Source organism: Rana temporaria, chromosome 11 (assembly GCF_905171775.1).
Source record: "Rana temporaria chromosome 11, aRanTem1.1, whole genome shotgun sequence".
NCBI lineage: Eukaryota > Metazoa > Chordata > Amphibia > Anura > Ranidae > Rana > Rana temporaria.
Window position 1 is genome coordinate 161,861,637 of NC_053499.1, and position 27,885 is coordinate 161,889,521.

At 55.9% G+C, this 27,885-nt stretch overlaps 1 protein-coding gene across 2 annotated transcripts; it reads left to right on the forward strand.

The window, feature by feature from the left end:
• The first annotated feature begins 577 nt into the window (after positions 1–577).
• ZNRF1 (zinc and ring finger 1) lies at positions 578–27,885 on the forward strand. 2 transcript variants are annotated; one of them, XR_005744249.1, is made up of 6 exons: positions 578–969; positions 20,411–20,506; positions 21,914–22,019; positions 24,753–24,842; positions 26,330–27,189; positions 27,226–27,885. XR_005744249.1 is itself a non-coding variant. In XM_040329598.1 (5 exons), exons 1-4 carry the CDS (start codon positions 702–704, stop codon positions 24,808–24,810), a joined length of 528 nt encoding a protein of 175 aa, XP_040185532.1. In that variant the 5' UTR covers positions 578–701; the 3' UTR covers positions 24,811–24,842; positions 26,330–27,885. The 2 variants fall into 2 exon arrangements, 1 of the variants encoding a protein (XP_040185532.1); XM_040329598.1 differs by having other exon boundaries at positions 26,330–27,885.

A 27,885-nucleotide genomic window follows, 5' to 3' on the forward strand; every position in this document is an offset into this window, starting at 1 on the left:
AGAAGCCAAGATGGCGGCTTCCTTGTCTGAAAAGGACGGGAGGGTTTAGTTCCACTTTAATGGAAGTTGTTTGATTGTTTTTTTTTTCTATATACTGCCAATTATTAGGAATTACAATAAAATCGCAGCTTTAACCCTTTCCTGAAAAACGATTTCTGAACGCTGGGCGGAAAGGTCAACTGGCCACGTGATTGGCTGAGTTTTGGCTGGAGAGGGATTAGACCCCCTGTCAGGTTTTTGCTCAGCTCATTCAGCATAGGACTGAGAACAGGCGGGTATTTTTGGTAAATCTAGATGGGGTTGTACAATCAGGTTGCACGGTGTATGGCCAGCTCTACAGATCACTTTTATGAGTAATAATCTAATTCTGAGGAGGGGGGAGTGAAGGGGTCAATGCTTAGATTCCCATACATGGGGGCGGGGAAAGGGAGGGGCTTCTTCGGCTGTCCAGCCTCTCAGGGCGGAGTAAGGGAGGAGCTACGTGTAGCTGTAGCATGGAGGTGGGCGGGGAAGTAGGAGGGGTCGCGGCGGGGATCCCAGGCGGAGTAGGCGTGGCCGAGCGTCAGTGTCCCGGAGTCGCGCAGGCGCGGTGCCCTCCGCCATTGTTCCAGCCCAGCAACAAGCGGCGGAGGAGGAGAGGCCGGGACGGTAGTCGGGTCCCCCCCGGGCGGGCCGCGCTCAGTGATGACATCCGCTCAGTGATGGGGGCCAAGCAGAGCTCCCGCGGCCGGGCTCCGTTCCCCGGAGTCTCCTCCGATGACTCGGCCGTCCCCCCCGCCAATCACTACAGCGCCATGGGGCTCCGCAGCCGCTCTGTGTCCTCCGTGTCCGGCCTGGAAGCCCACCATCCCCCCACCACCGGGACCCTCTACCGAGCCGAGCCCGACCGAGGAGGAGGGGGGAGCTCCGGGGACACCGACAGCCGCTACCCGATCCACATCGCGCCCCGGCTCATCGCCGCTCACAGCGGTAAGTACCACCTATACCTACCCTCCTACCTATCCAACCCCCCCATACCTACCATACCCCCCTCCATACTCCCTACCCCCCCCCCACACCAACCTACCCGATCCACATCGCCCCCCGGCTCATCGCCGCTCACAGCGGTAAGTACCACCTATACCTACATACCAACCTACCCCCTATCTACATACCCCCCCCCACCTACCTACCCCCATACCAACCTACCCGATCCTCATCGCCGCTCACAGCGGTAAGTACCCCCTATACCTACACTCCTACCTATCCAACCCCCCCATACCTACCATACCCCCCTCCATACTCCCTACCTACCCCCCACACCAACCTACCGTACCTACATACCCCCCACCTACCTACCCCCCACACCAACCTACCCGATCCACATCGCCCCTCACAGCGGTAAGTACCACCTATACCTACCCTCCACCAACCTATCCACCCCCCCATACCTACCATACCAACCTTCCTACCCCCTACCTACATACCCACACACCCCCCCTCCATACTGCCTACTTACACCCCATACCAACCTACCCGATCCACATCGCCACCTGGCTCATCGCCGCTCACAAGCGGTAAGTACCACCTATACCTACCCTCCACCCCCCCATACATACCCCCCCTCCATACTCCCTACCTACCCCCCATACCAACCTACCCGATCCACATTGCCCCCCCACAGCGGTAAGTACCACCTCCACGCACCTACCTATCCACCCCCCCCATACCTACTATACCAACCTTCCTACCCCCTACCTACATACCCACCCCCTCCATACTCCCTACCTACCCCCCCATACCAACCTACCCGATCCACATCGCCCCCCGGCTCATCGGCGCTCACAGCGGTAAGTACCACCTATACCTACCCACCCCCCCATACCAACCTACCTACCCCCTACCTACATACCCCCCCTCCATACTCCCTACCTACCCCCCATGCCAACCTACCTGATCCACATCGCCACCTGGCTCATCGCCGCTCACAAGCGGTAAGTACCACCTATACCTACCCTCCACCCCCCCATACATACCCCCCCTCCATACTCCCTACCTACCCCCCATACCAACCTACCCGATCCACATTGCCCCGCCACAGCGGTAAGTACCACCTATACCCACCCTCCACGCACCTACCTATCCACCCCCCCCATACCTACTATACCAACCTTCCTACCCCCTACCTACATACCCACCCCCCTCCATACTCCCTACCTACCCCCCCATACCAACCTACCCGATCCACATCGCCCCCCGGCTCATCGGCGCTCACAGCGGTAAGTACCACCTATACCTACCCACCCCCCCATACCAACCTACCTACCCCCTACCTACATACCCCCCCTCCATACTCCCTACCCCCCATGCCAACCTACCTGATCCACATCGCCCCCCGGCTCATCGCTGCTCACAGCAGTAAGTACCCCTACCTACCCACCCCCCCTTACCTACATACCCCCATACCTACCCGATTCACATTGCCCCTGGCTCAAAGCCACACACAGCGGTAAGTACCCCCCACCTACCTACCCTCCTCCATACCCACCCACTTACCCCCCCCCCCCATACCAACCTACCCAATCCACATCGCACCCTGGCTCATCGGCGCACACATCGGTAAGTACCCCCTACCTACATACCCTATCCCCTCCACATCGCCCTGAGTTTTGAGTACCTACCTGTGTATTATATGTATCCACCAAAGTATTGGGTACTTATTGGAATATTATGTTTTTTGGACTATTGGGGTACCTACCTCCTATGTATTGGGTACTGACCTGAATTGTATGTGTACCTACTTGATTTTTGTGATACCAGCTCAAGTACTGACCTGAGTGTTGGGTACCAAACAACTGTTTATTGGACGCTGACCTAAGTGCTGTGTGTACTTACCTGAATATCAGGGTACTAACCTCCTATCAACTATCATGCTGCATTAAATGAGAGGTACTGACCTGAAAATTATGTGTACCTACCTGAGTATTGAAGTTCCCACTCCCTAAATACTGACCTGTATGTGTTGTGCACCTACCTGAGTAGTGTGGGTGTGTGTGCACCTACCTGCTATGTGTGCTCTCACCTCTTCTAATGTCCACCCACCGACTGTACACCATCCCCCATCTGTGCCCACCATACCCCTCCGACACATCCATCTGTACCCACCAGCGCCATCCACTATACCCTCCGACACATCCTCATCTGTGCCCACCATACCCCCTCTGGCACATCCTCATCTGTGCCCACCATACCCCCTCCGGCACATCCTCATCTGTGCCCACCATACCCCCCTCAGACACATCCCCTGTCTGTGCCCACCATACCCCCGTCTGTGCCCACCATACCCCCGACACATCCTCATCTGTGCCCACCATACCCCCCTCAGACACATCCCCCGTCTGTGCCCACCATACCCCCGTCTGTGCCCACCATACCCCCGTCTGTGCCCACCATACCCCCTCCGACACATCCTCATCTGTGCCCACCATACCCTTCCAACACATTCCTCATCTGTGCCCACCATACCCCCTCCGGCACATCCTCATCTGTGCCCACCATACCCCCCTCAGACACATCCCCTGTCTGTGCCCACCATACCCCCGTCTGTGCCCACCATACCCCTCCGACACATCCATCTGTGCCCACCATACCCCGACACATCCTCATCTGTGCCCACCATACCCCCCTCAGACACATCCCCCGTCTGTGCCCACCATACCCCCGTCTGTGCCCACCATACCCCTCCGACACATCCATCTGTGCCCACCATACCCCCGACACATCCTCATCTGTGCCCACCATACCCCCCTCAGACACATCCCCCGTCTGTGCCCACCATACCCCCGTCTGTGCCCACCATACCCCTCCGACACATCCATCTGTGCCCACCATACCCCCGACACATCCTCATCTGTGCCCACCATACCCACCGACACATCCTCATCTGTGCCCACCATACCCACCGACGCCATCCACCATACCCCCCCGACACATCCTCATCTGTGCCCACCATACCCCCTCCGGAAACCATCCTCATCTGTGCCCACCGACGCTATCCACCATTTCCTCCGACACATCCCATACCCCCCCACCTTCTCCCGTCTCTATGATCCCGGTCTTTTCTGGCACTTCTTGTTTTCAAGTTTTTATTTTGTTTTGTGAGAAAATGACTTTCTAACCCCCAATAATTTTTATATATATATATGTGTGTGTGTGGAGAATATTATTTGTGGGGGTGTCGGTCTGAACAGGAAGTGGGGAGCTCACTGGATTCCTGGCGGGTCAGCGGGGATCTTGTGTATGAGAAGCATTTTTTATTGGATAAAACTCGGGAATTCCATCTTTTTTTTGTTTTTTTTTTGTTTACAGACAAACTTTCCGTGGCAGATCACACCAGATGCAGTAGCGGGCACTTGCACTAAAAAATGATTTTTGATCTGGGCAAATGTTCTCCATCCCAGGAGGCTGCAGGAGAGGGGGGAGGAGTTTTATCAGCACACCCTCCTGCATACATGAAGTTTTGCATAAAATAAGATCCTAACCAAATCAGGGAGACGTGGCTGGATGGGTGGAGACGTGGCTGGGTGGGTGGAGACGTGGGTGGAGATAGAGCTGGCTGGCTGGCTGGAGACGTGGCTGGCGACGTGGCCTGGCTGGCTGGCGACGTGGCCTGGCTGGCTGGCGACGTGGGCTGGCTGGCTTGGCTGGAGACGTGGCTGGGCTGGCTGGCGACGTGGATGGCTGGCTGTGTGGAGACGTGGCTGGGTGCTTTGAATATTGGGAATGAATGAGATGGCGTTTGTTGCGCTCGTGTATCGGTAGAGATGACAATGCTTTGTATGGGGGGGGGTTGTGTGGGGTGTCTCGTGGGACGTGGACTCTCCTCTGTGTAACGCTCAGGTCTCGGGTTGAAGTGCGTCATGTCGTTGTATGAAAACGCCTTTAACCATCAATATAACTGACCAACGGCCCCTCCTCTCCCCTCCTCCAGTCACATTTCAGGTCTCCGGCTGGTTGATGATTTGCACCCTGACATGAGTTTTTCGGCAGTTGCTCGGTGACCTGATTGCGGTCGGGAGGGGGGGGGTAGATGTCGCGGTTTCCTGTCAGTGTATCTGTGTCGGCGTTCATATAAACCACGTGAGCGTCTGATGACAGAAGAGGGTCTTCCTGTATTCCGGGTCCCAGAAAAGTGTGAAATGGATTTCATTCTCCGGATTAAAGTGGAACTCCGAGAAGAAGAATAGAAACCTTAGAAGATGAAGTGGGCGGAGCAGAGATTGGCTCATGTCCAATAATCTTGGATGGGATTTGGCGGTGGAGATCCAGTGTGGTAATAAAGGCAATGGGGGGGGGGGTCCAGTATAGTGGTAGGTGGGGGGGCGGTCCAGTATAGTAAATAGATGTATTGGGGGGGGTGACCCCTCAAATCGGCTGTGATCTGCCCTTGCACAGAGACCCGGGGTGATGCGCCCCCCCTGGTCTCTCTCTCTCGGGGCGATGCGCCCCCCCGGTCTCTCTCTCTCGGGGCGATGCGCCCCCCCGGTCTCTCTATCTCGGGGCGATGCGCCCCCGCGGTCTCTCTCTCTCGGGGCGATGCGCCCCCGCGGTCTCTCTCTCTCTCGGGGTGATGAGCCCCCCCCCCCGGTCTCTCTCTCTCTCGGGGTGATGAGCCCCCCCCCCGGTCTCTCTCTCTCTCTCTCGGGGTGATGAGCCCCCCCCCGGTCTCTCTCTCTCTCTCGGGGTGATGAGCCCCCCCCGGTCTCTCTCTCTCGGGGTGATGCGCCCCCGCGGTCTCTCTCTCTCGGGGCGATGCGCCCCCGCGGTCTCTCTCTCTCTCGGGGGGGTGAGCCCCCCCCCCCGGTCTCTCTCTCTCTCGGGGTGATGAGCCCCCCCCCCGGTCTCTCTCTCTCTCGGGGCGATGCGCCCCCCCCCCCGGTCTCTCTCTCGGGGTGATGAGCCCCCCCCCGGTCTCTCTCTCGGGGCGATGAGCCCCCCCCGGTCTCTCTCTCTCGGGGCGATGAGCCCCCCCCGGTCTCTCTCTCTTGGGGCGATGCGCCCCCCCCCCCCGGTCTCTCTCTCTCGGGGGGGGGGGGTGATGCGTTTTCTGTTGCTCTGATAAGGAGACATCGGAGATTCTGCGTCATAAATTGAAGCCATGTGAGCGTCTCCTAGAAATCCCCTCCCCCTCCCCGGAGAGAACGTATAAAGTTTGGTGATCTGTATGATGATCGATCTTCTCCGTTACATTTCCAGTGTGACATCACACAGGATATACAGACCCTCCCCTCCCCTCCCCTCCCCCACTGTTGCACAACACACCAATAATGTGCGCTTGTAAAGGAACGGAAGCTCTGCGTCTTTATCACGCTTCATATTCCCCATTTGTGTCCCATGAAGACGATTCCTGTATTGCTTCCTTTGTGTGAAATCCCCGGTGATCCTGCCAGTCCCTCTGCTTTCTTATTAAATACTGACCACACTAAGCATGGGGGCACATCCATCTCAGTGCGGTCAGTTTTCTGGCTGTGCTGGGAGTTCAGCCTTCCTGTACTCCAATCATCAGACTTGTGCTGAACCTTCGTCTCGTTCTCCCGACCTTTGGCTTGTTGACTTTTCCTTGTTGCTCTGCTGCTTCCTCTCCATCCACCAGGGACCTGGGGGGGGCGGGGGTATGACTTTAGATGTCGGCTGCAGCCAAGTCCATCCTCCCCATCGGAGGCTCTGGTGAAAACCTGCTGGCTCTTAGACTCCGCCCCCTGGGGAATCTTGTATGCTCCTCCGCTGTCAGCCGTTGGGTCCACAACCCCCGCGCCCCCCCCCCACTTGTCCCGACGTGAATTCTGCTACAAAATATAATCCCAATAATTATAGTCATCGTGTCTACAAAGTACGGGATATATCCTGGAATAGTTTATTGTCATACCAGTAATGGTGGCGATCCGTGTCTTATAGCGGGGCTGCGACATTGCGGCGGACTAATACAGTAAAAATATGCACTGTCACTGTACTGACGACACAGCTGGGCAGGAAGGGGTTAACACCAGGGGCCTTCATAGGGGTTGTGTGCCTAGCCAGTGTTGTTGGTGTTCTGTGTGCTGCTTGAACTAAGATGTGGGATCAAAATGCGACAGATCCCCCCCCCCTCCCCCCACGCTGGCAGGACGGAGCTCTGCATTGTTTACATAGACAGACCTTCAGCGGGTGCAGAGTGCAGACGGACATCCATTGGCCAGCACGCCCCCTACCAAGAAGTTCAGATCTTGTACTAATATATTCCCCGCCCCCCCCCCCCCCCCCCCGGGACAATGGAGGGTGACCGGTCCTCTTTAATCTGACCTTCATAGCCCTGTGATCGGGACAGGGGCCGGCCCAGGAACAGGTGTCTGCCGGCTAATTATAACCTCCGACCTTGGCCGGGGGGGGGGGGGGGCGTCTCCATCAACTTTACTCCACTTGTGACTCCTACTGACATCTCACTGTAGCCAGTGTGAGCCGGAGAGAGTGTGACCCCCCCCCCCTGACGGGTCGTGTCCCTGGAGGGAGTGTGACGCCCGGCGGGTCGTGTCCCTGGATCGAGTGTGACCCCCGGCGGGTCGTGTCCCTGGATCGAGTGTGACCCCCGACGGGTCGTGTCCCTGGATGGAGTGTGACCCCCAGACGGGTCGTGTCCCTGGATGGAGTGTGACCCCCAGACGGGTCCGTGTCCCTGGATGGAGTGTGACCCCCGACGGGTCCGTGTCCCTGGATCGAGTGTGACCCCCGACGGGTCCGTGTCCCTGGATCGAGTGTGACCCCCGACGGGTCCGTGTCCCTGGATCGAGTGTGACCCCCGACGGGTCCGTGTCCCTGGATCGAGTGTGACCCCCGACGGGTCGTGTCCCTGGATCGAGTGTGACCCCCGACGGGTCGTGTCCCTGGATCGAGTGTGACCCCCGACGGGTCGTGTCCCTGGATCGAGTGTGACCCCCGACGGGTCGTGTCCCTGGATCGAGTGTGACCCCCGACGGGTCGTGTCCCTGGATCGAGTGTGACCCCCGACGGGTCGTGTCCCTGGATCGAGTGTGACCCCCGACGGGTCGTGTCCCTGGATCGAGTGTGACCCCCGACGGGTCGTGTCCCTGGAGGGAGTGTGACCCCCGACGGGTCGTGTCCCTGGATCGAGTGTGACCCCCGACGGGTCGTGTCCCTGGATCGAGTGTGACCCCCGACGGGTCGTGTCCCTGGATCGAGTGTGACCCCCGACGGGTCGTGTCCCTGGATCGAGTGTGACCCCCGACGGGTCGTGTCCCTGGATCGAGTGTGACCCCCGGCGGGTCGTGTCCCTGGATCGAGTGTGACCCCCGACGGGTCGTGTCCCTGGATCGAGTGTGACCCCCGACGGGTCGTGTCCCTGGATCGAGTGTGACCCCCGACGGGTCGTGTCCCTGGATCGAGTGTGACCCCCGACGGGTCGTGTCCCTGGATCGAGTGTGACGCCCGGCGGGTCGTGTCCCTGGATCGAGTGTGACGCCCGGCGGGTCGTGTCCCTGGATGGAGTGTGACGCCCGGCGGGTCGTGTCCCTGGATCGAGTGTGACGCCCGGCGGGTCGTGTCCCTGGATCGAGTGTGACGCCCGGCGGGTCGTGTCCCTGGATCGAGTGTGACGCCCGGCGGGTCGTGTCCCTGGATCGAGTGTGACGCCCGGCGGGTCGTGTCCCTGGATCGAGTGTGACCCCCGGCGGGTCGTGTCCCTGGATCGAGTGTGACCCCCGACGGGTCGTGTCCCTGGATCGAGTGTGACGCCCGGCGGGTCGTGTCCCTGGATCGAGTGTGACGCCCGGCGGGTCGTGTCCCTGGATCGAGTGTGACGCCCGGCGGGTCGTGTCCCTGGATCGAGTGTGACGCCCGGCGGGTCGTGTCCCTGGATCGAGTGTGACGCCCGGCGGGTCGTGTCCCTGGATCGAGTGTGACGCCCGGCGGGTCGTGTCCCTGGATCGAGTGTGACGCCCGGCGGGTCGTGTCCCTGGATCGAGTGTGACGCCCGGCGGGTCGTGTCCCTGGATCGAGTGTGACGCCCGGCGGGTCGTGTCCCTGGATCGAGTGTGACGCCCGGCGGGGCGTGTCCCTGGATCGAGTGTGACGCCCGGCGGGTCGTGTCCCTGGATCGAGTGTGACGCCCGGCGGGTCGTGTCCCTGGATCGAGTGACCCCCGACGGGTCGTGTCCTTGGAGGGAGTGTGACCCCCCGACGGGTCGTGTCCCTGGAGGGAGTGTGACGGCCCGACGGGTCCGTGTCCCTGGAGAGAGTGTGACCCCCAACGGGTCGTGTCCCTGGATCGAGTGGGATCGCCCGACGGGTCGTGTCCCTGGATCGAGTGGGATCGCCCGACGGGTCGTGTCCCTGGATCGAGTGGGATCGCCCGACGGGTCGTGTCCCTGGATCGAGTGGGATCGCCCGACGGGTCGTGTCCCTGGATCGAGTGGGATCGCCCGACGGGTCGTGTCCCTGGATCGAGTGGGATAGCCCGACGGGTCGTGTCCCTGGATCGAGTAGGATAGCCCGACGGGTCGTGTCCCTGGATGGAGTGTGACCCCCGAGGGGTCGTGTCCCTGGATGGAGTGTGACCCCCGAGGGGTCGTGTCCCTGGATGGAGTGTGACCCCCGAGGGGTCGTGTCCCTGGATGGAGTGTGACCCCCGAGGGGTCGTGTCCCTGGATCGAGTGTGACCCCCGAGGGGTCGTGTCCCTGGATCGAGTGTGACCCCCGAGGGGTCGTGTCCCTGGATCGAGTGTGACCCCCGACGGGTCGTGTCCCTGGATCGAGTGTGACCCCCGAGGGGTCGTGTCCCTGGATCGAGTGTGACCCCCGAGGGGTCGTGTCCCTGGATCGAGTGTGACCCCCGAGGGGTCGTGTCCCTGGATCGAGTGTGACCGCCCGGCGGGTCGTGTCCCTGGAGAGAGTGTGACCCCCGACGGGTCGTCGTGTCCCTGGATAGTCGTGTCCCTGGATCGAGTATGACCCCCGACGGGTCGTCGTGTGTGTGTATATATAGTGTATGACCCACCCCCTCTTGCATCAAGGTCCCCATCAGGGTTCCCCCTTGCATCAGGATCCTGATTGGGGTCCCGTCGAGGTTCTCCCCCCCCCCCCCCCCCCCCTTTACATTGAGATCCCTATGAGGTTTCCTCCCCCTTGCATTGGGGTCCCCGTTAGGTTCTCTCCTTTTATATTGGGGTCCTTGTGAGGTTCCCCCCTTTTATATTTGGGTCCCTGTGAGGTTCCCCCCCTTTTATATTGGGGTCCCTGTGAGGTTCCCCTTGCATTGGGGTCCCTGTGAGGTTCCCCTTGCATTGGGGTCCCTGTGAGGTTCCCCCCTTTTATATTGGGGTCCCTGTGAGGTTCCCCCCCTTTTATATTGGGGTCCCTGTGAGGTTCCCCCCCCTTTTACATTGGGGTCCCTGTGAGGTTCCCCCCCTTTTACATTGGGGTCCCTGTGAGGTCCCCCCCCCCCCTTTTACATTTGTGGTCCCCATGAGGTTTACATTACATTACCTTTAGTGAAAAACCTTTGTATCAAAAAAGTTGAACTTCTACAATTCTGGGGGGTCTCTGCTTCTAGGAAATATGTTTTTTTTTGTGGGGGGGGGTTTATGTAATCTTCAGGCCTAAAAAAAAAAAAAATGTAAATAAAATGAAGTGATGGTAGAAAAGACGAGTCGGCTCTTTTATATTCTTTTTTTTATACTTTTTCTTTTTCCCCCGACAAGTCTGAGTGAAGGTCGCGGTGCTCTGAGCTGTGATTGGCCCTGAGGGTTTCGGCTATTTGAGCCCTTTGTTTGGCTTTACAACCTCCTTTGCTGGGGGCGGGACGGAGGTGACAATCCCACGACACACCTCACCTTTCATCCTGGATGGTCAGACGGGTTCTGCTGAGCCGGATAATTGCAGAGATGTGAGGAGGCGACGAATCGCTGAATCCTCAGGAATCTGCCTGGGGGGGGTGATCCACCCAGGTGGTTGGTGAGGAGGGTCCCCCCCCTCCCCCCGTTGTACATTCATGGCCACCTTCCTATTTTCATCTGGTGATCCAGCCGACAAGTCTTTTTTTTCAAATAAACAAGCTCTCCAGCAGAATGTATCAGTTTACAGGGATGAGATAAACCATTTACCACTGACAGGGGTGCTTACAATGATCGGCTTTTGATGTAACACCTCTATCCCCCCCCCCCCCAAAAAAAACGAATTATAAAGGCTGAACTGGAGTTTGGCTTTAATTGGATGGATTAGCAGATTTAAATACACTAACGGTGCAGCTGTCTGCTGTGCCCCCTGTGCTCCTTCCTCCACAGAAGGGGCTAAAAAAGAAAACTGATGCAGCCGCCGCTTCTAATGATTGGGAATCTGCAATATGGGACATCTTTGGTCTCCGTACGGCGGTAACGGAAGGATTTGGCTGATAGTGACCCCCCCACCTTCCCATCCCCCGAACGTTCCTCTGCTGCTGAGAAATGGGGGATTTCCCGGCTCGTAATGAAAGTGACTTCTATGGAAAGAGTCGCAATGGAGATTCCCGGAGCAGGAAATCTCTGTGAATGGAGGAGAGGAAAAGCGTCACGATCCGCGTTCTGCTGGTCCGTGTTATTCCAGGAAAGACGACGCCCCCAAAACCTCATTGGAGCGGCACCCCCCCCCCCCCCCCAAAACTTTAATCTGTACTGCTGCAAAGCCCATCCTCCACATCCAATCCCATTGCCCGGTCCCACTGTGGTGATCCTCTTCTGAGCTTAGGCAGCCAGATAGGCAGGGGGGCTACATTCCTCTATACAGGGGGACCCAAGAGAGGGGGGGGGCTACATTCCTACATAGAGGGGGGGGCTACATTCCTCTATACAGGGGGGCCAAGAGAGGGGGGGCTACATTCCTCTATACAGGGGGGCCAAGAGAGGGGGGGCTACATTCCTCTATACAGGGGGGCCAAGAGAGGGAGGGGCTACATTCCTACATAGAGGGGGGGCTACATTCCTACATACAGGGGGGCCAAGAGGGGGGCTACATTCCTACATACAGGGGGACCAAGAGAGGGGGGGCTACATTCCTACATACAGGGGGACCAAGAGAGGGGGGGCTACATTCCTACATACAGGGGGACCAAGAGAGGGGGGGCTACATTCCTACATACAGGGGGACCAAGAGGGGGGCTACATTCCTACATACAGGGGGACCAAGAGAGGGGGGGCTACATTCCTACATACAGGGGGACCAAGAGGGGGGCTACATTCCTACATACAGTGGGACCAAGAGAGGGGGGCTACATTCCTACATACAGGGGGACCAAGAGAGGGGGGCTACATTCCTACATACAGGGGGACCAAGAGGGGGGGCTACATTCCTACATACAGGGGGACCAAGAGAGGGGGGGCTATATTCCTACATACAGGGGGACCAAGAGAGGGGGGGGCTACATTCCTACATACAGGGGAACCAAGGGGGGGGGGGCTACATTCCTACATACAGGGGGACCAAGAGAGGGGGGCTACATTCCTACATACAGGGGAACCAAGAGGGGGGGGGCTACGTTCCTACATACAGGGGGACCAAGAGAGGGGGGCTACATTCCTACATACAGGGGGACCAAGAGAGGGGGGGCTACATTCCTACATACAGGGGGACCAAGAGAGGGGGGGCTACGTTCCTACATACAGGGGGACCAAGAGGGGGGGCTACATTCCTACATAGAGGGGAACCAAGAGAGGGGGGCTACATTCCTACATACAGGGGGACCAAGAGAGGGGGGCTACATTCCTACATACAGGGGGACCAAGAGAGGGTGGCTACATTCCTACATACAGGGGACCAAGAGAGGGGGGGCTACATTCCTACATACAGGGGGACCAAGAGAGAGGGGGCTACATTCCTACATACAGGGGGACCAAGAGAGGGGGGGCTACATTCCTACATACAGGGGGACCAAGAGAGGGGGGGCTACATTCCTACATACAGGGGGACCAAGAGAGGGGGGCTACATTCCTACATACAGGGGAACCAAGAGAAGGGGCTACATTCCTACATACAGGGGGACCAAGAGAGGGGGGGCTACATTCCTACATACAGGGGGACCAAGAGAGGGGGGCTACATTCCTACATACAGGGGGACCAAGAGAGGGGGGCTACATTCCTACATACAGGGGGACCAAGAGAGGGGGGCTACATTCCTACATACAGGGGGACCAAGAGAGGGGGGCTACATTCATACATACAGGGGAACCAAGAGGGGGGGGACTACATTCCTACATACAGGGGGGCCAAGAGAGGGGGGCTACATTCCTACATACAGGGGGACCAAGAGAGGGGGGCTACATTCCTACATACAGGGGGACCAAGAGGGCTACATTCCTACATACAGGGGGACCAAGAGGAGGGCTACATTCCTACATACAGGGGGACGGGGGGGGGGGCTACATTCCTACATACAGGGGAACAAGAGAGGGGGGGCTACATTCCTGCATAGAGGAGGACCAAGAGGGGGGGCTACATTCCTACATACAGGAGACCAAGAGAGGGGGGGCTACATTCCTACATATAGGGGGGGCCAAGGGAGGGGGGCTACATCCCTACATACAAGGGGACCAAGAGAGGGGGGCTGCGTTCCTACATACAGGAGACCAAGAGGGGGGGGCTACATTCCTACATACAGGGGGACCAAGAGGGGGGGGCTACATTCCTACATACAGGGGGACCAAGAGGGGGGGGGCTACATTCCTACATACAGGGGGACCAAGAGAGGGGGCTACATTCCTACATACAGGGGGGCCAAGAGAGGGGGGGCTACATTCCTACATACAGGGGGACCAAGAGAGGGGGGGGGGACTACATTCCTACATACAGGGGGACCAAGAGAAGGGGGGCTACATTCCTACATACAGGGGGGCCAAGAGATGGGGGGCTACATTCCTACATACAGGGGGACCAAGAGAGGGGGGCTACATTCCTACATACAGGGGGACCAAGAGAGGGGGGCTACATTCCTACATACAGGGGAACCAATAGAGAGGGGGGCTACATTCCTACATACAGGGGGACCAAGAGAGGGGGGCTACATTCCTACATACAGGGGGGGCTAGAACAAGAGTTTCTAAGAGGCTAAAAGTAACAGAAGGGACTTTGAGTTCCTGAAAATATATATATATATTTTTTTTAAACCAGTTTATTGTCCCTTTGTGAAGGTGTCGGTGTGTCGGGTTGTCCTCGGATGACCCGGCGGATCTCAGACATCCTGTGATGATCTATTAATCACACCTGGATAATCTCATCACACCTCTGACCGGTTCTATGGAAGGTGTTCTCTGTTCTGCATTCCGCGGAGGACGATGTGTCAGGAATTAAGCTTAGCGCTTTATCTCCGAGATCTTTCTTCTGGTCCTAACCTCAAGGTCCTCGACATTCCACCCCGCCACCTGCACGGGGTCCAGCGTCCCGCCACCTGCACGGGGTCCAGCGTCCCGCCACCTGCACGGGGTCCAGCGTCCCGCCACCTGCACGGGGTCCAGCGTCCCGCCACCTGCACGGGGTCCAGCGTCCCGCCACCTGCACGGGGTCCAGCGTCCCGCCACCTGCACGGGGTCCAGCGTCCCGCCACCTGCACGGGGTCCAGCGTCCCGCCACCTGCACGGGGTCCAGCGTCCCGCCACCTGCACGGGGTCCAGCGTCCCGCCACCTGCACGGGGTCCAGCGTGCCGCCACCGGAACGGGGTCCAGCGTGCCGCCACCGGAACGGGGTCCAGCGTCCCGCCACCTGGCTGGTTGTTGGTCTTTCCCCAAATTCTCTTTGCTCTTCTCCCAGTGCGCTGCCGGTCTGTCCTTCTGAAGAACCATCACCCTCGCCATCTGTGGGTTTTATTGTAATGTCTCCAATTAGAAAGGAAGACTTTGAGGGAAACTGTATACCAGGAATTGTATTTATAAGTCTCCCCGGGTCCTACAGTGTATGGCTCACCCTATAGGAATGAATTGGGCCACGTGTAGACTGAAGATCGTTGGATCGAGAATGAACGGGCGTATGAACACGGCTGATGGGCTCCATTCATTAAAAGTCATATTAAACAAAGGTTCAGTTCATTAGCTTGGCTCTCCAGAAGCCTAGGCTGGGCTCGGCTTGGCTCTCCAGAAGCCTAGGCTGGGCTCGGCTTGGCTCTCCAGAAGCCTAGGCTTGGTTTGGGTTTCCAGAAGCTGGGCTCGGTTTGGTTTTCCCGAAGCTGGGCTCGGTTTGGTTTTCCCGAAGCTGGGCTCGGTTACGCTCTCCAGAAGCCGAAGCTGGGCTCGGTTTGGTTAGGCTCTCCGGAAGCCGAAGCTGGGCTCGGTTTGGTTAGGCTCTCCGGAAGCCGAAGCTGGGCTCGGTTTGGTTAGGCTCTCCGGAAGCCGAAGCTGGGCTCGGTTTGGTTGGGCTCTCCAGAAGCCGAAGCTGGGCTCGGTTTGGCTCTCTATCCAGAAGCCTAGGCTAGGTTTATCTCGGCTCTCCAGAAGCCTAGGCTGGGCTCTGTTTGGCTCTCCAGAAGCCTCGGCTGGGCTCTGTTTGGCTCTCCAGAAGCCTCGGCTGGGCTCTGTTTGGCTCTCCAGAAGCCTCGGCTGGGCTCTGTTTGGCTCTCCAGAAGCCTCGGCTGGGCTCTGTTTGGCTCTCCAGAAGCCTAGGCTGGGCTCTGTTTGGCTCTCCAGAAGCCTCGTCTGGGCTCTGTTTGGCTCTCCAGAAGCCTCGTCTGGGCTCTGTTTGGCTCTCCAGAAGCCTCGGCTGGGCTCGCCTTGGCTCTCCAGAAGCCTCGCCTGGGCTCGCCTTGGCTCTCCAGAAGCCTCGCCTGGGCTCGCCTTGGCTCTCCAGAAGCCTCGCCTGGGCTCGCCTTGGCTCTCCAGAAGCCTCGCCTGGGCTCGCCTTGGCTCTCCAGAAGCCTCGCCTGGGCTCGCCTTGGCTCTCCAGAAGCCTCGCCTGGGCTCGCCTTGGCTCTCCAGAAGCCTCGCCTGGGCTCTCCAGAAGCCTCGGCTGGGCTCGGTTTAGCTGGAACAATCCATTTGCTGTGCTGATTATTTCCAACAATAGGAGCTGAAGAGACACATGGCTGAGTAAGACGCACATCATCACTTCCCCCATTCCACGGTCTTCTCGTGAGATTAGCGACACCGAGGTGTGTAATCGTTTGATAAGTCACATGGATCTGTATACGGAGATCCCGAGATACAGAGATATGGGGGGATCCAGAGATAGGGGGGAGATCCAGAGATAGGGGGGAGATCCCGAGATATGGGGGAGATCCCGAGATATGGGGGAGATCCCGAGATCCGGGACATTTACATATTTATAGGGTGACGATCATTTCTGAGTGTTTTGTGGAAAGGATTAAAGGAGGGAGGCGAAGACTCTGGGGGGTAAAAACACAGGCCATGCTTTAGTGTTGAGTCTCAGTGACCGGTTCATATTGAAGTCCAAGAACAGAGATGAGCCGTCCCTAGATGTGATGTCTGCATTTGTTTTCCTCATTTATCTTTTTCACCTGTTGGTCCTGCCAGTAACACACTCGGGTGACAACACTCTGTACTGTATCTGTGGAGGAGCGATGTTGTCACCCTAGGACCGGACTAGCACCGCCCCCAATGCATGTGGTGTGATGGACCCGGTATGGGTGCTCATCCTGTGACCCCCCCAAGCTGCTGTGGAACTACAAGTCCCGTCATGCCTCTGCCTTTGGTAGTTGTGCTTGTAACTGTCAGCGGCTTGCAATGCTTCATGGGACTTGTAGTTCTGCAGCCGCTGGAGGGTCACAGGTTGAGAACTCCTGCCTGAGAGTGCAGCACAGGAAGTTTTCTGGCAGGATCAACAGGCTCATTTTTTTTGCACTTATTGAACAGATTTAACAGAATGCTTTTCAGGCTCGGCTCGCTCGACTGCGACCTGAAAGTTGCACAAATTATGGTGGGACTTTGTAAGGCAACTTGCTGGTGGTTTGCTTGCGACTTGAGTGCTAGTTTGATGCGAGTTTCAGGAATTCCGGTAATGTTGGTTCCAAATCGCCTTATGAATGAGGAGGCGACTTCCATTAACGTTTATGGGCACAAGTCGCATGGAAGTTGTCTTGGAACCTTTTGGAAAGTCGGAGTTTCTTCAGTAGTGCGAATTGCGACCACTCATTGACGAACATTGGATTTCACATGTCATGCGACTTGGGGTCTCGAGTCGAATCCCAGCAGTGTGATCCGAGACTCGGACCAAAAGGGAGTGAGTAAGCTCCTTTCACGCTTGTGCGACTTGGGATCTGACTTGTGAGACCCAATGTCACCTACCTCCTGAGAGCCATTCCTACAGTCACTACTAAAGTGGCTGCGACTTCAGAAAAGGTTCCTGGACTACTTTGATCCGACTCGGTCACAACTTCAATGACAAACAGTTAGGGCTCCTTTTACATTGGTGTCTGCAAAGTCGCAAACTTCTAGTGTGACTTTGCAGCGCCTTTGATGTGGCTTTACATTTGCTGGAGCAAAGTCGCATCAAAAGTCGGACTAAGTAGTGCAGGAATCTTTTCTGATGTTGCAGCGACTTCTGTAGTGTCGGTATGAACGGCTCATAGATATGCATTGAATGTCGCATATCCTGCGACTTGGGGTTCTCACAAGTCAGATCCCAAGTCGCAGAAGCCTTTGTTCACACTGCTGCGGCTTCGAATACGACACGTGACTTCATCGCGGCTTGCATACGACTTTAGCGGCCAATAAGAATCCTTCTGGCGGTATGGCTGAATGTGGGCTCATACCCGTGGCTGTCCCCGGGCGGGTGGAGGCTCGGGTCACGGCTGTCCACGGGCGGGTGGAGGCTCGGGTCACGGCTGTCCACGGGCGGGTCGAGGCTCGGGTCACGGCTGTCCCCGGGCGGGTCGAGTCGCGGCTCGCCCCCTGGCTGTCCCGGGGCGGGTCGCGGCTCGCCCCCTGGCTGTCCCGGGTCGCGGCTCGTCCCCGGGCTGGTCGCGGCTCGTCCCTGGGCCGGACGCGGCTTGTTCCCTGGCTGTCCCCGGGCGGGTCGCGGCTCGTACCCGTGGCCGTCCCCGGGCGGGTCGCGGCTCGTACCCGTGGCCGTCCCCTGGCGGTCGAGGTTTAGGCTGTGGCTCGTGGCCGTCCCCGGGCGAGTCGCGGCACGTGGCCGTCCCCAGGCGGGTCGCTGCTCGTGGCCGTCCCCGGCTCAGGCTGTGCCTTGGTGGTTGTGCCCCGGCTGTCTCGCAGTGCTGAGCTTTTCGGTCTCTGCTTCCCTCCAGCAGCTGCACATCAGATCGATCTGCAGAGGACGGAGAGCAGCTGCCTGGCAGCGGCGGCTCATCACACAGGATGTTGGGACCACCACTTCCTCCCCGGATGGCTGTGAAGTGTCTCAGCCTGCCAGCGGGGGAGTCGCAGCTGCCAGACTCCTGTGTTTCCTCCGCTGCCCACACAGCCAACCGCTCCCCACTCACTTCTCATTCAGCTGCTCTCTAGAAATAGAAAGAGGGGCCACAACCCTGTATGCTGCGCCTGCACACCGCCGGGGAACAGAGCAACATGGAGGGCAGACACCGGATCACTTGTATTGTGGGGCATCTTGGAGGATCGAAGTCCGGGAGGTGTAAAAATACCAATCAATTTCCAAGTGTGAGCAGCAAAAAAAATGAGCAACTCTGCCCCGTCATTGGTGTCGGTGGGAGGAATAGTGTCCCATCATTGGTGTCGGTGGGAGGAATAGTGTCCCATCATTGGTGTCGGTGGGAGGAATAGTGTCCCATCATTGGTGTCGGTGGGAGGAATAGTGTCCCGTCATTGGTGTCAGTGGGAGGAATAGTGTCCCGTCATTGGTGTCGGTGGGAGGAATAGTGTCCCGTCATTGGTGTCGGTGGGAGGAATAGTGTCCTGTCATTGGTGTCAGTGGGGGAATAGTGTCCCGTCATTGGTGTCGGTGGGAGGAATAGTGTCCCATCATTGGTGTCGGTGGGAGGAATAGTGTCCCATCATTGGTGTCAGTGGGAGGAATAGTGTCCCATCATTGGTGTCGGTGGGAGGAATAGTGTCCCCTCATTGGTGTTAGTGGGAGGAATAGTGTCCCATCATTGGTGTCGGTGGGAGGAATAGTGTCCCATCATTGGTGTCGGTGGGATGAATAGTGTCCCCTCATTGGTGTCAGTGGGAGGAATAGTGTTCCATCATTGGTGTCAGTGGAAGAAATAGTGTCCCCTCATTGGTGTCGGTGGGAGGAGTAGTGTCCCATCATTGGTGTCGGTGGGAGGAGTAGTGTCCCCTCATTGGTGTCGGTGGGAGTTATAGTATCCCCTCATTGGTGTCGGTGGGAGGAATAGTGTCCCATCATTGGTGTTAGTGGGAGCAATAGTGTCCCATCATTGGTGTCGGGAGGAATAGTGCCCCATCATTGGTATCAGTGGGAGGGATAGTGTCCAGTCATTGGTGGGACTCCAATCTCCATGACATCTTTATTCTTCGGTTGAGGAACATGTAAAGAGAACCTGTCTTCTTCTTCTCGGAATGACGGTCCGGTTGTCCGGGTGACGTGGATTCTTCTGCTCTAACGTTTCACCTTTTCGGGATATTTTTAGAAACGTTCCCCTTCTTGTCACTCGGTGACTTCCCCTCCCGGAGTTTCCAGGAGAAGTTTTATTGGCGCTGTGTGACGATCGGTCATGCGTTGCAGTGATTGTGTACAGAGTGGTGATGGCAACCAGGAAGTCCAACCGACATTGTATTGTTCAGCAGCGGCGCGGTGTGCCGTCAGGTGGCCCGGCTCCCGGGTGACAACATACACCCCGACCTACCTGCTAAAGAGATCTGGAGCTTGGAACTCTCAGTTGACCTTTCATAAGTTGTACATAAAATAGATTCCTGACACCTCGCAATGTACTTTAAAGTTAAATGGGGGGGGGGGGATCGCTTATCGTTAAAAAGCCGCCCTTGAGCACCAATCGGTGCCTTTTGCCTAGAATGGGATGTCATCAGTCTGCTGCTGGCAGTAGAAAACATTTCCTCAGTCTCCTTTCCTCTAACGATCAGACTATACATTGTAGCTTTATGCAAATCACAAGATAAGGCTGGATCAGGGGCTGATCTGTGTCAGACACATGGGGGGGCATACTGGGTGATCCGCATAGCTTAAAATGTAAAGAAATGCACTTGCATGCAAACAAAAATAAACAGTGCAGTCAAAACTGTCTCGGCTGTGTAAAACACACTTCTGGGGAAACTGCTAGGAACATAAGTGCCCTGGAAGACGTCACCTGTGATGAAACGCGCAGGGCGGAGCTGCGTGCTGTGACGTCGTCACGTTCCCGGCCGCTGTGTGGGGGCTCCTGCCCGGAATAACAAGAGTAATTTCCTCCCTCTTTTTATGCCTTTACACCTCTGTTGTGGGTGGAGGAACTCATCCTTCTGCTTTCTCTTCCAGGCTTCCGATGTCCCATCTGCTCCAAGGCCGTGGCCTCTGATGAAATGGAGATGCACTTTATTATGTGTCTAAGTAAACCTCGGCTGTCCTATAATGGTACGTACCTCTCTATTCATTATTGTGCTACACCTGGGTCTAATGTTCCTCTTTTCTCATTTAAAGGCCAAGTTTGCTTCCCCCCCCCCCCCCCCCCCCCAATATGCCATCAACGTACCTCCGGTTGCATAAAAATAAAAGCTTTCTTTGATTTTTAGAACAAGGCCTTACCTTGGCCCTGCTGTTTTCATAGAGAACTTCCTGGTATGTAGATTTAGGACACAGGAAGCAGTTTACCAGCTGACCTCCTTGGCACACCCCCTGCACCCATCCACTAGGTTTGCACGGCGTCCCTTCAGGCGTGCATTTGGAAAGGTGACCCATCATTGGTGTCGGTTGGAGGAAAAGACGGAATAAAATATTAATATATTATTAAAATATTTTTATTATAATATAAGATACTGTATATCTAAAAATCAATCAATCCTGATGTGCTGACGGCCGATCTCATTTCTGACCCCTTTTTATGGAAAGCATTCCATTTATACTCGGTGACATTCCTGTATGATGAGGCCGGGTCTGATGGCAGAGGGGTTACTGGGTCAGTCTGTCTCTCTCCCCCGCCATGCCAACCCCCCTAGCCCCCCCCCCCCCCCCCCCCCAAGGACAGGAACACCGCAAGGCCTAGAATAGTATTTGGCCATAAAAGCAACAGCTGAACAATTTGTGGTTGTCGCACAGACCCAACCGGAGTCACTGACCTACATACAGGACGAGTATTAAAGGAGTTCCAGACTTCTTTTTGTTAAGTCAGCAGCTACAAAAAGTGTATCTGTTGACTTTTAATAAACAGAAACTTGCCTGTCCCATGGTCCAGTGATGCGGCCCCCAGGAGCGTCGCTCCTTTCCGCCAGCGCCTCCGGGTGTCCACACTGTGACACCCGGCCGTGACAGCTTTCGGCTGTTTCACGGCCAGGCATGCGCAAGTTGCGCTGCACTCTGAGTGGACAGGTTGGAGAGGCGCGCCTGGGGTGGGGGAGCGTACGTTGGAGAGGGGGGGGTGAGGTTGGAGAGGTGTGGGAGAGCGTACGTTGGAGAGGGGGGGGGTGTGGGTGAAGGGGTGGGATGTTGGAGAGGCACGCCGGGGGTGGGGGAGCGTACATTGGAGAGGGGGGGGTGAAGGGGTGGGATGTTGGAGAGGCACGCCGGGGGTGGGGGAGCGTACGTTGGAGAGGGGGGGTGAGGTTGGAGAGGTGTGGGTGAAGGGGTGTGATGTTGGGGAGGCGCGCCGGGGGTGGGGGAGCGTACGTTGGAGAGATGTACGGAATGGTTTCTTTTGCTCAGTCATACTTGATAGTGGAATTATCTACACGTCTGTGATGTCATAGTTCAATCTTTACATCTATTTTAAATAAAAAGCATCGGTCTCTGTGTCTTGTAATAACGGAAGGGTTTTGTCCTCTGCAGACGACGTGCTGACGCGGGACGCAGGCGAATGTGTCATCTGCCTGGAGGATCTCTCACAAGGGGACACGATAGCCAGACTGCCCTGTCTGTGCATTTACCACAAGAGGTACCGGATCCGCTCTCTGTAGACACGTCGGTGCTGATCCAGGCGTGTTTTCTGATTTCTACTGGGTGGGTGGAGGGCGGGGAATGGCACGGCGCCCTTGGTGGCAGGCGGGGGAGGGCACGGCGCCCTTGGTGGCGGGCGGGTTGGAGGACACTGATGTGGGGGGGGGGGGCTGTTAATGAAATGAGCTGTGATGTGAAGGGTGTTGGGGGGGCTGTGATATGAGGGGGGGGGAGGACACTGATACAAGAATATTTAGGTGTGGGGGGGGGGATCTCAGGAATGGCTGCAGTGGATTTGCTCGCAGGGTGTATACAGAAAAGCGTCCTGCAGCTGCGGAGTGTATGGCGATCCTTCCACTTCTGTGGTGGAAGCCGTCCAGGCAACGCGTTTCGAGGCACTTCCCCTTTTCCCCATTCTCAAGCCTTGTAGTTGGATTCCTGAGGCTTTCATACCACTGCAGAGTAGGACAGCATCCTTCAGTCATGTGGTTATGTACTGTGCAACCTCCCTCTCGGGATGCTTGCACAATCTTGGGCGGTGCTTAAACTAGACACGCCTCTGTAGCCAGTGTCAGTCCTGTGTATCGGGGGAAATGGGGGGGAGGGGGGGTGGACGGAAGTCATTTGGAAAGGCAATCTAGCGGGGGAGAGATGATCTTGGGATGGGGGAGGGGGTTGATCCCGCCCCGTGTTCTCATGGCTGTTATCTCAGTCGTTTCCCCTGTAATTTGGCTGCCATTAGTCAGCGCAGTTCTCCGCTGTGCCGGGCGCATCGCCTGTGTCTAGTTGTCCTGGTTACTTGGCACTCATCCCGGCTTGGTGTGCCCCGTTGTTACTGTAGTAACCTGCCTGCTGGAAGCCGTCTCCTGTCAGGGACCGGCCTGGTGGGGGGCGGAGGGGGGGGGAGGTTAATTACTGACAAGTAATCCGCTGGGCACATTAACTCCTCCAGTGCCGGGTCACTTCTGTCTTCACTAAGGAGAAATGCATTAAAGTCGCCTGACCGATCATTTCTCCGCGATTCGCAACAGCAGCAAATCCCAGGGCGCCCCCCGTCCGTAGACCAGACAATTTTAATGGCACCCCAAACGCGGTGCAACTTTTTTTTTTTCCCCGTGATTCATCTGGCGACAATCGCAGTATAATTGCACTAACAGAATCACGGGATGCCTTTCGCCCAAAATACGTTTTTTTAGCTTCTTTTGGGCGATGGGCATCCCGTGTTTTGCAATTTTGCCGCAATATGCCCAACTCCATTGGAAAAAAAAAATCAACCCTTGCAGTAGCACATCCCCCCCCCCATACACACACACACCACACTGCAAGGGCTAATTGCTCGTTATGCCCGGGGCCACGTGTCAATCCGGCCCGCCGTGCCATTTCACGTGGCACTTTTTTTCCAGCCTGAAAGCTGTTCCACCACCTCTGGCTTTTGCCCTCCGCTCACCACGGTCAGAAGCCTTCTGTAGTTATAAGGACGACTTTCCTCTTGGAGGCGCTTACTGCGGGGACAAGGGAGATGCAGTGAGATGGGTTTTTTTTGGGGGGTGGGTGAGGGCTGTGAAGCGGGATGGGGGGAGAGTGGTGCAGGGGGCAGGGGTGAGATGTGGACAGCCTGTGAAAGAGAGCGGGACCCTGTGCGTAGCGCACCCCCTGCACTCTGTGCGTAGCGCGCACCCCCCCTGTGCGTAGCGCGCACCCCCCCCTGCGCTCTGTGCGTAGCGCGCACCCCCCCCTGCGCTCTGTGCGTAGCGCGCACCCCCCCCCTGCGCTCTGTGCGTAGCGCGCACCCCCCCTGCGCTCTGTGCGTAGCGCGCACCCCCCCCCCCTGCGCTCTGTGCGTAGCGCACCCCCCTGCGCGTAGCGCGCACCCCCCCCCCCTGCGCTCTGTGCGTAGCGCACACCCCCCCTGCGCTCTGTGCGTAGCGCGCACCCCCCCCCCCCCCCCTGCGCTCTGTGCGTAGCTCATCCCCTAGCACTACTGTTTTTTTTTTTTTTTTTTTTTTTCCCCTCTTTACGATCCTTCCCTTGTGTACCCTTGTATACACTTCCAAAAGCAATGAGAGACTGTTGCTGGATGCCGCCATCTTGGATGTGACGTCAGCAGCCCAAGCAGACTCAAGTGACGCGCTATAGTAGTCCCCTTCACGTCTTCATCAGGCAGCTACACAAAAGGTTTTTGGTGAAGGAGCTGGGCCAGCACAGTAATTGCACAAGTAGGGGACACCAGATCTATATTACAGGTGTGCAGGCGGGAGACGTCAGATGAGTTTGGGGTTTGGAAGTACAACACACAATGACGTCATCTGGGTGGTGCACAAGTTTTGGAGATGAGGAGGGCTGACCTTTTGGGGTCTACAGGAGCTGTTCAGGTCAGCCCCTTGAAGTCAGGCAGCTGGCATTTTCAGGAGGAGGGAAGCAAGTCTTGGTGGGGTGCCGTGACCAGTGAGGTGGGGTGCAGTGGCTGGTAGGGTGGGGTGCCAGTGAGGTGGGGGCACCGTTGGGGGTGGGGTGCCGTGGCTGGTAGGGTGGGTTGCCCGTGAGGTGGGGCACTGTTGGGGGTGGGGCGCGGTGGCTGGTAGGGTGGGTTGCCCGTGAGGTGGGGCACCGTTGGGGGTGCGGTGTTTTTGTTGGGGGTAATGGTCTGTACTGTCGCTCTCATTTCCTGCCTATCTATGTCTCCTGCACGGAGGACTGTCTGGTCTGACGACGGCGTTCTTGTCTCTCCCAGCTGTATAGATTCCTGGTTTGAAGTGAACAGGTGCTGTCCGGAACATCCTTCTGATTGACTGGCGGCCACTCTGTCTGGCTTTATTTTAAGGTGAGTACAGGTCACCCCCTCGCTGCACTGCATGGGCTTTTTGCCAGCTCTAGGCCCTTTTTATTGACCGGTCAGGTCAAGCCCGACGCGTTTTGGCAGATTTGGCATGGAGAAGTTGGTATAAAGCTACTCTGAGATCTTTATACCAACTTTTCCATGACCCTGAAGAAGGGATACATGCCAAATCTCCCGAAACGAGTCGGACTATAGGAGAAATGTTTTTCTTTTTGAGCATGGTACCTCATCTATATGCTGGATTACATATTGTGTATGGTGGTGTGTTGCACCACTATAATGTTTTTAACCTCTGAGTATTAATAAATTTGATATTTTTAGAATATACATAGTTACATAGTTAGTCAGGTTGAAAAAAGACACAAGTCCATCCAGTTCAACCACAAAAAATAAAAAAACAAAATAAAAAACACAGTACAATCCCATACACCCAACTCCATACCCACAGTTGATCCAGAGAAAGGCAAAAAACCCCAGCAGAGCATGAGATCCAATTTGCTACAGCAGGGGAAAAAATTCCTTCCTGATCCCCCGAGAGGCAATCGGATTTCCCCCAGATCAACTTTACCTACAAATCTTAGTACTCAGTTATATTCTGTACATTTAGGAAAGAATCCAGGCCTTTCTTAAAGCAATCTACTGAGCTGGCCAGAACCACCTCTGGAGGGAGTCTGTTCCACATTTTCACAGCTCTTACTGTGAAAAAACCTTTCCGTATTTGGAGGTGAAATCTCTTTTCCTCTAGACGTAAAGAGTGCCCCCTTGTCCTCAGTGATGAACATAAAGTGAATAACTCAACACCAAGTACACTGTATGGACCCCTTATATAGTTGTACATGTTGATCATATCCCCCCTAATTCTCCTCTTCTCAAGAGTGAATAGATTTAGTTCCTCTAATCTTTCCTCATAGCTGAGCTCCTCCATGCCTCTTATCAGTTTGGTTGCTCTTCTCTGCACTTTCTCCAGTTCTCCGATATCCTTTCTGAGAACTGGTGCCCAAAACTGAACTGCATATTCCAGATGAGGTCTTACTAATGATTTATACAGGGGCAAAATATACTGTGTACTAGTGTTCATAGTACGGGGGGTACTTTTTTCGGTTTTCCGTAACTTAAATATCGGGATGTTTGGCAACGAAAAACTGAGAATTTTTGTTATTCCTCTCTAATCTATCAAAAACGTGGTATTTTTTTGGGCCACCCAGATACTTTGCTGTTAGAGGAAGCCAAAAAAATACATTATAATTGTAAATCTAAAGGACTGCACAGGAGCTTGTCTATTGGCTGAGCACAATCACATGAGGAAAAGGAGGCGGGGATAGAGGAGTTTAGCTGTTGCTTTGCCTGCCTCAGCAGATCCCAAGTCTTCTCTATTGTAACTAATTTTGTAAATTTCCGTTTTTTTTTTATTTTGCTCTTATTAGCAATGCCGTCTAAAACATCTGACTCCATTTTTTTTTTTTTTTTTGCAGATTACTGGGTCTCACCCGCTTTAGGATCACAGAGGTCACACTCCGCGTCCTCTCCGGGATGTCTAAACTGCTTTACACACACACACGTCCCTTCTTTCATGCGTTCCCTGCGTAATCCAGACCGGGAGATCCGGGGAATGGCAAAAGCCAAACTGAAGCCTCTTCCTCTATCATCTTTTTTAAGTCCTGCCGGGAGCAAGCGTCGGGGGAGAAGCCGCAAGAGGCGTCATCTTTTTTGCGCAGCCCAGCTATCGTTCCTCCCAAAGAGGTGGACAACGCCAAGAGGTCTTTAGGCCAGCGTCTTTCTTTTTTTTTTACGATGGGACTGAGCCCACGCAGTACGAGGACCCTGCCCACATTTATCCCTTTCACTGCTATCTGACACCGAGGGAGGCGTTGTATAAGTGACGCCATGATGGACAGGTTGTATGGGACGCCACGATGGACACAGCGGATGCGTATAATGTGACGCCACGATACACACAGAGGGATTAGTTGTATAATCTGACGTCACAGAGGGAGGCGTTGTATAATGTGACGCCACGACGGATGGGTTGTGTGTGACGCCACGACTGACAGGAATGTGACACCATGATACAGACAGAGGAACGTGTTGTATGTGACGTCCCGAAGAACACGGGGACTAGCTGTATGTGACGTCACGAAGAACACGGGGACTAGCTGTATGTGACGTCACGAAGAACACGGGGACTAGCTGTATGTGACGTCACGAAGAACACGGAGGGATTCGTTTTGTATAATGTGACGTCACGGAGGGATTGGTTGTATGTGACGTCACGAAGAACACAGAGGGATCGGTTATATAATGTGACGTCACGGAGGGATTGGTATTATGTGACGTCACGGAGGGATTGGTTGTATGTGACGTCACGAAGGACACGGAGGGATTGGTTGTATAAGGTGACGTCACGGAGAGGGATTGGTTGTATGTGACGTCACGAAGAACGCGGGGATTAGCTGTATGTGACGTCGCGGAGGGATTGGTTGTATGTGACGTCACGAAGGACACGGAGGGATTCGTTTTGTATAATGTGACGCCACAACGGCCACGTGTACTTTTTATTTCCTTGGCAATTTGCACTGAACATTTTGGAGTTTATAAGGGCACAGAGACCCTGCCTGCGAGCGGCGGTCTCGAGTCGGAGGACTGCGCGCACAATGGCGTGCTTGCGGATAGACTTTTGGCTGTAAGCGGAGTTTCTTCTAAACCAGGGTCCTTTCCCAGTGCTTCCCAGAGGTCTGTAGGAGGCAGGCACTGACCTGTTTATCGGGGGGGGGGGAGGGGATGGTGGTGGTGGGGGTTGGGCTGAAAACCGTCTCGTCTCCTGCCGAAATGAGGTTTTTGCACATAACTTAATCGCAGAGCTGAGGAGGAAAATGTATTTTTACCGGAAATGAGGATACAAGGTCGGGGTAAAAAGGGGTGTTTCCTTAGACGAGCTCGTAATTGCCAACTTCCCGGTCCTTTTCCTGTATATTATAGATAGGATAAATAAATTATTTCTGCTGGATAGTGTCAGACACATTTTGAAGGA